The sequence below is a fragment of the Sander lucioperca genome, chromosome 19 (genome assembly GCF_008315115.2).
Source record: "Sander lucioperca isolate FBNREF2018 chromosome 19, SLUC_FBN_1.2, whole genome shotgun sequence".
Classification (NCBI taxonomy): domain Eukaryota; kingdom Metazoa; phylum Chordata; class Actinopteri; order Perciformes; family Percidae; genus Sander; species Sander lucioperca.
Window position 1 is genome coordinate 18,446,366 of NC_050191.1, and position 11,305 is coordinate 18,457,670.

An 11,305-nucleotide genomic window follows, 5' to 3' on the forward strand; every position below is an offset into this window, starting at 1 on the left:
TGGCTTGTTGATCTTTACATTGTTAGTTAATTTCCTATCTTGGCCTGGGCCACACATTCATACGGTTTGATAAAGTACTTATTGGACTTTAACTTATCATTGCACTTAGTGCTGCGTGCACGGATGACAGCTATTTGGAGAACAAAAGCATTAGGACACAAACGACACGGAGGCTCATTTGCAGAAAGTAGGTGAGATGCCCAATTCATGTCACATTGCGACGCTTAAGGAAATAATTAGTCATTTGGGGAATTTATTCTGGTTGGGAGTTTGACGAGAACATCGACACCTCTGTCATTGACCTTTTACAACCATACGTCACCCCAAGTCCATTCAGGTCAGCCGACCAGTTGCTCCTTGTGGTCCCAAGATCAAAGGCTGAAGCACAGGGGAGATCCCGCCTTTACAGTTGTAGCCCCCAAATTCTGGAACCAGTTGCCTCTGCATGCTAAGCTGGCCCCTACACTGCCTGTTTTTAAATCCCGTCTTAAAACACATTTTTATTCTTAGGCTTTCCACACACTATGATAGTTGCCTTTCTATATTGCCATTGTGTCTTTTAAACAGGTTTTTGTGATTTTACAGCTGTAGTTGACTTTACATACGTTTTATGTTTTTTTTTGTTATTTTTGGTTGTACAGAACTTTGGTTAGCTGTTGTTGTTTTTAAATGTGCTTTATAAATGTGAAAACAAATATCCCCAGTGGACAACAAAGACTATCTAAATCAATTTGGATTGGATACATGTCCATTAAAATGAAGCTACAGCCAGCAGTTAGCTTAGCTTAGCAGAAAGACTAGAAACAGAGGGACACAGCTAGCCTGGCTTTGTCAGAGAGTAACATCATACACCTACCAGCACATCAAAAAGCTTACTAATTACAGTACGAATGTATCTACTTTGTTTAATCTGTAGAAAAACTTCATTTTAAAATGACAATTTGCAGTTTCATGGGGGATTATGTGCAGGACTGTTTCTTCATGCAGTTTGGCACAAAAACAGCGAATTTAAGTTTGTATGATTATTGTACGGATTTAACAAACCATGCTGTATAAAATGTTAATTAGTAAGCTTTAGAGGTGCGGATAGGCAAGCTAGCTGCTTCCTCCTGTTTACAGTCTTTTCGCTAAAATAAGCTAACTGGCTGCTCGCCGTAGCTTCATAGGAGACCATTGGTGAGATTTTGTTGCGATGACAGCCAATTAAAAGCAAAAAAATGTATTTAATTATTTATAAGGGTTATTTATTTCCAGCACTTTGTGTCATCATACTAGCACTAACAACAGCCCATTTGAGGTATCGGATTTTACCAAACCACTTTTAAGGTATTTTCCAGTCATTATAGGCTCAGTAATACAAGGTGGCATTGTGGCTCACTGTATAGGGGACACTATACAGTCTTTGTCAAACTGAGACAAAGACCAAAAAGCTAATCCTATAATGTTGGAGAAGTCTGAGCTGTGTAGACACCAGTGATAACCTCGTCATTTCAGTGGTTGTTAAAACTCTATTGGTACCACTGTTGTTGCAAACAAATTAGATGTGGTGTGTGAGAGAGCTTTAAAGCGCTGGTTTTGTTCAGATTGTATTATCTGGGCCACAAGGAGGGGCATCTCAAACCCTGACACTCAGGACTATACTTAACTCACATTTCATATGCTCACATTTCAAATGCAACCCCCCCACAAAGAAAAGTAGTATGAAATGATATATCCCATCATAACTGCAGATATAACAGAAGGCTCATAACAAGATTCACATAATCATGTCATTTGGTACACACTAGAAGACTTCAATGTTTATCCGTAAAACTAAACCATGGTTTTCTTCCAGACAATCAATGCCACCTAAAATGGTTACTTCCTGGCTGGAACTCAACAATTACAGCATAAAAAGGACAAAGCTCCAACCAAGAGCTAAATACATCTTTACTTATAAGAAGCAAACTTCAGCAAACCATCGTGAGATCCCCAACTAGTGCAATATGACAATCATTATAAAGAATAAATCATTTTCATCATAGTCTACAAAAAAGCACTCCTTGCTAAATTGATACAACTACTCACTAACTTAAATATGCATTGGGTATAGTATACAATTTGTATCAATAGTAAGGCATCTTTTTGCCTTTATCAAAGCACAAAACATTTAGATTAAGATGCAGGACGTGGAAAAAAAGACATTCTTGACTGTCACTGAAAACATCCTACAGACAGGTCTGTATACGAATACATTTAAAATATTTAATCTGTGCTTGATTATTTTAGTTTGTAGATAAAACCCAGCAAAACAGTCCCAGCAAACAACCAACATACAGTATATGGAAATATATAGGGTAACAGTATAACTGATAGGGCTTAAAAAGTGGACAGGAATAAGCTTGAGATTTCTATTCTGTAGTTGAAAAACGTAAGTATTCTATTGTCATAATGGCCTAAAGGTCTAAAATCTGCTGCGGTTTTAAGACAGAGAGGTTTCTGTATATAGCTGCCATGTATAGTTTAGTGGCAAACACACTATATATGTACCTACTACACTTAAATTCGTCTGTCTAAATAATATACATGACCTAACTCTCTCTCTTTGATTATAGGGACTGTAAAACGAGTTTCCATCTGGGTTTATCCTCACAACATTGTGGTCAAAAGGATTTCACCACAATCTAACAAATGGCCAGGACTTTCATGTTGCACTGGAGCAAAGATAGTATTAGACAGGCTGTTGTGTTTTCAGGATTTTCTGCCCGGAGTGCCATCACTGCCACTAGCAGAGCGAGAAGCGTCGAGAGTTAATGTTCATCTTGGTGACGCCGATGAGTCTCAGCGGGGCCGAGAGGCCGAGCCCCGGGGTGACTGGACACTCACACAGCAGGTCCGACAGCTCGTCCCGCTCCTCCAGGCCAAAGGTGGCGTCATTGAGCATCCGGCGATGCAGGTGGCACGTCTGCTCTATCTTTAACTTGTTGATGTCGCTGCGGAGCCGCATCAGCTGCCTCGCTAGCTGCTGGTCCTGCAAGCGCATGTCTGTCTGATGGGAAAGAGACAGAAAACAGTGGCGCTCAAACAACCTGCTGATTAACTGACTCATCACGACTACAATTTTGATAACATAATGTTTTAGTCAAGTGAAAATACCAAAAAAGGATGCTAATCTTTTGGCTGCTTGTTGGCAGATTTTCTTATCTTTGGACAGAGCCAGGCTAGCTGTTACCCCATTTCTAAGCTAATTGTTTCCTGGCTACAGCTTCATACTTACTGTACAGACATGAGTGGTATCACGTCTTCTCATCTAACCCTCGGCAAGAAAGCGAATAAGCGTACTTCCCAAAATATCCAACTATTAATTTAAACACAACTTTTAGTTATATGCTGAACTGTTTTCATCCACAAACAAGTTTCTTATCATAAGCTCTCTCAGTTTATCACTTTTGCGTCCACTGTTTATGTGCAAACGTCTGTGCAAAGATCGTAATCACCTCTCTTGTCCACTGTTTGTGTGCAAAACGTTTGTGGCCACATGCTGTATGAGTGTGCTTCTGCCTCCGACAGTGCCTCTTTGCGTGCTCAATCCAAGTTTATGAACCGTGGGTGAATGTGCAGCGTAGCCTAATTGAGCGGAGTGAAAATGATTACACTTGCAGAAACTGTGTGTTACAAATGGCTAACGGTATTGCCTGAACCCCAATCAATCTCACTCAATAATGTAAATGTAATAAGTAGCAGGAAGTTATTTTCTATTCTGGCCTTTAACTGCAAAATTATAAGGCTCTTCATTTTAAAAACGGAAATAATAAAAACAAATAATTTAAATCTCAATTATTAAGCCAGGTGCCTAAACAGGATCTTTGAAAAGGGTCATCCACTGGCTAAAAATGCTAAACCAAATGAAATTTTGTACAAACGGCTCCATATTTCAAAGATAGATGATACATTTGTGCATTGTAAAGAATTTAAGCAATGTCTCACCAGTTCTCTCCTCAGCCAACAGAGAGCTTCATCTATGTTCCTGAATCCCTTCAGTACACCTGATGGCAACTTGCACTGAATCATATCAGACTTCACTACAGTCTCTTTGGGGGGGGCAATTTTCCCCTCAGGTTCCAATTGGATTGGGCCTTTTTCAATTCTGGACTCTCTGAAGCTTTCCGCCTCGAGTCGGGCTTTCCACTCCAGATAAGAAGGCCTCCTAGTCTCCAGTCTCAGTTTCTCCGTCAAGGCCTTCAAGTTCATGAGATGGTCATCAGTAGGCAGATCCACATCCTCCCCACATTCTGCTTCCTCCAGGACACTAGCCTTGTCCACAATAATCTGAGGAGCTGAGGGAGTTTCCATCATTAATCTGCTAAATACAAAACGCTCCTTAAAAAAAAAATGTGTCAAAGTAAAAATAGATAAAGATATCTGCTCTTCATTGGTTGCCTCTTTCGTTTATACAAATGACCATAGTTTTTTGTCCTTCCTGCATTTACTGTCTTTCTTTAAAGTTCCTTGAAATCTCCATTTGTGTTTCAGAGGCAGAGTATGTTTAGATCTGCAGGGGAGAGAAGAAGCAGGTTATGAAACATTTGCTGACTATTACCACATCCAAATGACGAGAGACAAAACTAACACGACATCTGATCTGACAAGCAAGACTACACCTCAACTGTAGCATGACAGGCTCAGTTATATGCCTGAATAGATTATATCTCAGAAAGATTGAATGATGAGCATAATGAAAGTTTGTGCAATTTCTCGCCACGTTTATTATTCAATTATTATCAAATATCAGATCAGCTCACTGAGGGAGCACACCGCCAGGTCTTTCCTTTAACATGAACAAACTGTTTCCATAGCAACGACACAGGCACTGCAAATTAATCAGCAATTTCCCCTCTCCTCTTCTCAGAGCTTAATATTGCCTTAACCAAACTGTGACAGACGACTGGCAGTGTGGCACAATGGCGGATAGTCTTGCTCTTTTCCAGCAACACTTCTATTTTTACAGCAAAAAAACTGAAGTAACAAATACGTGTTAAAGAAATAACAGATTGTGAACATTATAGGCATATACAAGTACACCTCCAAACGCACCTGAGGCGCATCTCCTAATCAAGAGATAGGTGTGGGATTGGGAGGACACTCAACAACCACACCTGAAGCGCCTATCCTAATCAGGTGAGATGGGAGCTACATATGTGTTCTGGGGCTGAGAATGTGGGGATTCCAATGTTGAAGAGACCTGAGGTGGTGCGGGGCTAGCGGGCGCACCCTTTGGGTGTGCAGGACGACGTTCAGTGGGCCTGGCTTGGACGGCGGAGCTGTACCGAGGACAGGACCTGAAGGGGTGCTGGTCTGCGGAGACCCCCTTTGGGGGTGCAGGACGACGCGCAGTGAGACGTGCGATAGACAGCGGAGCTGTACCCAGGATAAAGTGGCAGGCTGTCGGACAGCGAGGAGTAGGCCTGGCCACCGGCACTGCACAGCACCGACAAGGAAGAGTGAGCTGGACAATACGGGTGCCACTGTCCCCCTTCCCTGCCTGACCGGGTAAAGACTGTAGTCCCTCTAAAAAGAACACTGTTTTTAAAGCTTTTTTTAACTGTCTAAAATAAAATGTACTTTTGCTGCTACTAGTAAAATTAACCCATATAAAAGACAATTTTAAACTAAAGCCAAAGTTTGTGTGTGTAATAAGCCTGGACCTAAAATGTCTACTTTGTGACAAAAGTTTATTATAATATAGAACTATAAGTATATAAACACAAAGTACAGTTGAGGCTGATGGAATGTCATTAGTATTGCAGGTATTTGTTCATCAATATTACACCATACCTGTTTGGGTTGACATACACAGAAGAAACACTGTATTAACATTTCTTGACAATATGTCCAACAATACTACCTGAAGTATAGTATTAAGGCAAAGAACGAAGAGTGACAACCACATACAGTATGAAACCTCCACATCACCTGTCGGCCTACACAGGGAGGGGGGACCTCAGTGGTTCCCAACCTTTTTGTGACCCCTTGGGTAAACTGTTGATCATTGACTAATTGACATATTTCATGGATATACTTTATTATATCCAATGCATAACAATAACACTGTTACAAAAATAAATACATTTTTAACAGATACTGTCCTGTAAATATTGCCACAGATCAGATTTCCCGACTGAACCCGACCCCGACCGAACCCAAACCCGAACCCGACCGAACCCTATACAGAACCTGGCCGAATCCGATCCCGAAACTGGCCGAACCCAGGTTCGGGCAAAGATCTTCAGCTCTAACTGTTACTCCATTTTAACGCACCAGGGAGTTAGCATTCACATGTCAACCTAAGGCTATGCAGCAAGCCAGAGTTGTTTCTCAGCTCAATAAAAGCCTTGTGAAGCAGTAAAGGGATGTTTGATTTGACAAAAACTACAGCTCCAATGGGAGGGTAAACCAGGCTAAGCATTAAAGCTACACTCATTAATATTGTTATATTACTTCGTGCAAAGGGTAAACAATTTGATTGCATAATTTGCATAGACGAGAGTCCATTATGATCTGAAATAGCTGGTATGTCCAGTCAAACATAGCAGCATTGCATTCCATTGCATGTGAACACATTCAATATTACATTTAAATGATTGAAAAACTTGAAATTTTGACCTGATTTTTGTCAAATGTAAAGTTGATGTAATCTGAGGAGGGCATGAATGTCTGTACCAAATTTCACACTATTCATCCAAAAGATATTTTACTTGTCAACATCATTATGGTGCTAATCTTTTTTTATAAAGGAAAATCCAGGAGGTTCCTACAGTTCGTAGGGCTCTTCCTCTGGTGACCATGAATGTCTGTACGAAGTTTCACGGCAATCCATTCAATAGTTGCAGACATTTTAGTCTGGACCAAAGTGGTGGACGGACTTACACACTAACATTGATATCCACAAAGCCATGTGTAACATTTTAAAGAAACCTGTATTTCCATATACATAACATACATCCATATACAAATAGATTTACATCACAACACATGTCATCCAAATCTCAGTAAAAAAATGTTTTCTTTTAAATTTGAACAGTTTAGAAACACTGGGGCGAGTCTGGAGGACCCCAGGAAAGATTAACTTAGGGAAAAAGTCCCAAACTAAATATTTAAAGCAGCCTTTAAAATTATATAATAAACATTACAGTGGCAGCAAAAGCAGACTTTCTGCCCAGTGTCCTCTTACAAAGTCTTCAAGCACTAAATAAGGGGTTAGTGCTCAGTTATTCCATAATGGGCACAGCAGACCAGCAGTGAAGTCATTCCCCTTGTCTCTAATGATAGGCTCGGCTGTTCTGCAAGGTAAAATAGACCTGACTGTGCAGAGTAGCTGACTTACTGTATGAATTCCCGGGAATGGATCTTCTTATTTTCCAAAGGAATCGGTGTGTCTCTGGAGACCCTATTGTTACAGGAGACCAATAAAGGAGGAGGAAAATCCATGCCACATGCATTTTTAAAGAGTTTGTAAAGACCCTGTATAAGGAATTGATTTTAAATTGTGAATAGGAACTGCCGAGCAAAGAGGTTTAGAAAGACAGGGAGAGCTGTGATCACAATTAGCGTTCAGAATCCTAACAGCAAAAACCCCAAACCAGCTTCTTGTTGGCTGCTTGATCATTTGATAACCGGCACTTTTGGTGAACACAGCCACTTTTGAATAGACCAGCAGGAAATCTTTATCGGAACCCAAAATGTACATGAATATCAAATGCAGTCTGGGGAAATACACTCATATATTCCTCTGGTTTCGAGGCAGCAGAGTTTGATTGCTTGGCAACATCCAGTTGCAGCGTTACCACACCAATAAAATGTATGTTGTGGTGTTATGAGATGCCAAAACCGGGTCTGGCTAAAGAACTTAAGCATTCTGGCTCCTATCTGGCACACGCAGGCAACATGACTGCAGAGTAACTAATCGGGCTTTAAACACAACACACCTCAGTCATTTACAATTAAAAGATGTTCAATTTCAAACTGGAGATTTATTTATTTATAATGTGCTGATATATCCAGTACAGCAGCATACATGAGAATCTGAGCATTTTCCATATCATCAGCAGGATCACAAGGGGACTCAAAGAGATGAGTAGCCTAACACAAAAGCTATTCATAAAGGTAAACACCCAATTACTGTGGTATATTGGATTCCTTCGTTATGGCAACAGAAACTTAATAAAACAGTCTGTGGTTCAACATGTGCCACACTAACAGCCGACACTGGATATCAATAGCCTATCGACAGGTGTTATTTTCTGGTTACATGTTCAGACGGAAGGATGAATGTAAATAAAATATGGCGAGGCTTAAGATACATTATTAAAAAAAAAATCTTACGATAGCCTACTTTGTTACAATACGTTTTCGTGACCATCAAACATGATTCTTTCGGTCTTTCATCAAATCACACACACACAGTAAACTATCAGTTAACATATTAGTGAGAATTTAAAAAATGTTCTAATAATCAACACAAAACATTGTAAAGTTAAGCTGTAACTTATAACAGCAATAGCCATACTTAATGCCTTATTCACATCTCTAGATATTTGCATTGACCTTATTTTCTTAGCCTAACCCATAAATATCGGAATATAAAGTTGTGGCGTAGCATTAAGACATGTAGTTCTCATTGGTTTCTTCAGGATATAACGTTAGCCTAGCATAATTTCTGTAAACAAACGATATAGCCTAATGTTAAGTTTAACGGATAAACCGAGTGATACTGCGTCCACATTTATTTATTTTTACCCACGAGCAGGAGTTCATTTTAACCTACTCTTGCGTTTCTGACATCGTGCTCCGGAGTGAGACACCACCGGCATCATCTGAAATTTAAACTGCGTGTGGCTCGTTTACCTTGTAAGAAATCCCCTGCAGCAGTCCAACTTGTAGTTCAAGCAGCGACATAAGTGAAGACCATCTCGAGCCCGCTCTCTCTTTCATATCATCCCTAACAGCTACACGGTCCACTTGTTTTTTTAGCAGAGAGCTACCGGAGGAGGGGCGGGAACATGGTTGCGTCAGGTTCTGGTTTCTTGGAGACGTCCCAGGAATCCCTATCAGACTCCCCGCCGCATGAATATTACCGCAAGTGCGCCACAGTCTAATAACTATACAACATACTCACTACTATCATGTATTTTCATTCAACAAAATACGACAAATACACTTTTAAAACAATACAAAGTACAAAATGTGGGGGAAAAAAATCGACGAATAAATACAGACAGATCAGTTTTTATGTGAAAAAATATACAGGTTTCAATTGTACAGCTTAGTGTCACAGTGTGGTAATAGCCTTGTGCCACATTTGGAGTTGTAATCTAAGTCTATAAGAACGCAACATAAATAAATAGATAGATACAAGTAGAGGATTTTTGTCACTGGTTTTAGTGCTGATTGTCTCCTGAAGTGTGGTGCTGTCATCACAAGATACATCTCAGTGAAGGGGACAAGGGTCCAGAACATACCAGGCAATATTGATATTTACTGTTTTACAATATATTCAAGTCAAGTGAATCAAATAGGAACAACTTCTTTGTTAAAACACAACATTCCATAGACTGATTTAATGTAACCCAAAACTATACTAGCTTGCAATGAGGTTGTTTTCACTATTTAGCATACTTTGATAATAGGACTTTACCATGTTTCTAAAGGGTAAATGATGAGATCCTTGTAATGGGACATTTAATCAGTATTAATATAATATTGGTGGTCATAACCTGCAGAAAACCATTTTCATAAAGTTGTAAAAAAATACATTCACAGACGATCAGGATGCAGTCTAAACATACTATGATTGTCATATTGCTTAGTGGTAGATTATTATGGCATGGCCTCTAAAATAACTCCAAAATGACTGCGCCCAAACACTAACATTTGTCCATATAAAGAAGCACAAAGAATTGTATGATCCCAAACTATCCAACAACAGCAACCCCAAACTATTATTACTACAAAACATTCAAAGCTCTAAAATGTGAAATGCAAAGAGACATGATTTGAAGCAAAAGTCAGTTACATTTTGACCTGCATTTGTTTATTGGACAAATATTCTCGGGGCAGGGATTCTGTGTGTTGTGGCGCTGCTATCGTTGTGGCATTGGTTGGATAAACTACCAGTTATATTCTATCAGAAAAACTGGAAGGCAACCTGAGAAGTCTCTTCAAATTTAACAAGTAAAAACAAGTCTACACTGTGCACAACACTTACAAGTGCAACTAGCATTAAAACAGATCAAAGGGTCAAAAAAAAAGGATGGCTGAAAATTATGTTTCAGCCATCCATGTGTCTACACACATGCATCTAAATGTTCGAAGATCACTTTAAATTACAGATTTTCTAAATTATATGAAACCTTAAAAACAGTCACACAAGTTAAATGATTTATCATTTATATTGTCATATAGTATTTTAGATTATTTGCAGAAACCTTTTTTTCACTTCTATATTTGGTTCTGTTGATAATTTAAAAATGTGTATTGGGAAATCAATAGTGTTCAGACTTGAATATACAGACCATGTTCATCACTCCATCTCTTATTTTGGAGATTAACTCACGGTTATCATTGATGGCCTGCTATAAGACTACCTCAAATCTCAATTAATTTCATAAAGTAAGTTCCTCTATGTCATCATCAAATGAGGTGATGGCACGGATGGCAGGCCTGCTCTCTGCGACGTGCAGGGTGTTCAGGGAGGATGCTGGAGGGGTGGAGGACCCTGAGTTGAAGCTGAGCAGTCCTTCCCTTCTTGAACGCACTCCATTGGTAGTTGGACTGTTGAGGACCTCCATTTTATTGGAGGTGCTCACACTGTCACAAGCAGGCGTTGCCAGGGCACCAAATAGCTGCTGCATGAGGCTAGACTTCCTCTCCTTCCCCGACCCTCTTTCCGTCTCCTTTTCTTTCTCCGTCTCCGCCCCTCTGAGACTAAAAACACCTATTGCTTCTAATGCAGAGTCCCTGTCCTCTTTGGGCGGAGGTGGTGGGAAGCCTGAAGAACCTCGAGAAGCTGAACGCCCGAAAGAAGGCGCGTAGCTTCCAAATGCCAAGTCGTCACTGGAGATTTGGGGCCGCGGTGCTCTCCTCCCTACTCCTGTTGTAGCAGCTCCACCCTCCATCCCTGATCTTCTCCTTCTGCCTTCCCCGCTTCCAGCACCAGCGTGCAAACTGGCAGAATCCTCTGATTCGGTGTGGTTAAAAAAGGAAGAGTTAAGGTTCTTCTGCTGAGGAGAAGAATAGTTACTGGTAGCCTTAGAAGGACTAGACTCAG

General features: G+C 40.2%; 2 protein-coding genes and 1 long non-coding RNA gene across 16 annotated transcripts in view; 1 reads left to right on the plus strand and 2 right to left on the minus strand.

Annotated features, from left to right (window-relative positions):
* Nucleotides 1-1,237: 1,237 nt before the first annotated feature.
* Nucleotides 1,238-9,085, minus strand: fam167ab (family with sequence similarity 167 member Ab). 3 transcript variants are annotated; one of them, XM_031321664.2, is made up of 3 exons: nt 8,884-9,085; nt 3,967-4,531; nt 1,238-3,028 (listed from the first exon to the last, which is right to left on the minus strand). In XM_031321664.2, the coding sequence occupies exons 2-3, from the start codon at nt 4,333-4,335 to the stop codon at nt 2,765-2,767; spliced, it is 633 nt and encodes a 210-aa protein (XP_031177524.1). In that variant the 5' UTR covers nt 4,336-4,531; nt 8,884-9,085; the 3' UTR covers nt 1,238-2,764. The 3 variants fall into 3 exon arrangements, with proteins under 3 accessions (XP_031177524.1, XP_031177523.1, XP_031177525.1); XM_031321663.2 differs by lacking the exon at nt 8,884-9,085 and adding an exon at nt 4,795-4,968; XM_031321665.2 differs by lacking the exon at nt 8,884-9,085 and adding an exon at nt 4,782-4,968.
* On the plus strand, nt 5,139-5,621 carry LOC116065973. Its single transcript, XR_004108864.2, has 2 exons — nt 5,139-5,438; nt 5,480-5,621. It is a non-coding gene; the product is annotated as an uncharacterized LOC116065973 (long non-coding RNA).
* A 157-nt stretch (nt 9,086-9,242) lies between the features above and the next one.
* The window catches only part of lca5 (lebercilin LCA5), an 11,064-nt gene continuing 9,001 nt past the window's right edge, over nt 9,243-11,305 (minus strand). For 11 of the 12 annotated variants that reach the window (XM_035995374.1, XM_035995372.1, XM_035995373.1 and 8 more), the window contains one exon: nt 9,243-11,305. This exon is cut by the window's right edge and continues 234 nt beyond it. In XM_035995374.1, coding sequence (XP_035851267.1) covers nt 10,641-11,305 — 665 coding nt within the window. In that variant the 3' untranslated portion in view covers nt 9,243-10,640. The other variant, XM_035995365.1, reaches the window with a different exon arrangement.

Bases quoted from the DNA above. Each gene is read 5' to 3' on its own strand.
- fam167ab (XM_031321664.2), bottom strand. From the start codon at position 4,335: ATGATGGAAACTCCCTCAGCTCCTCAGATTATTGTGGACAAGGCTAGT. The intron at 3,029-3,966 runs GTGAGACATTGC...CTTTCCCATCAG, and splicing joins GTTGGCTGAGGAGAGAACTG to ACAGACATGCGCTTGCAGGA.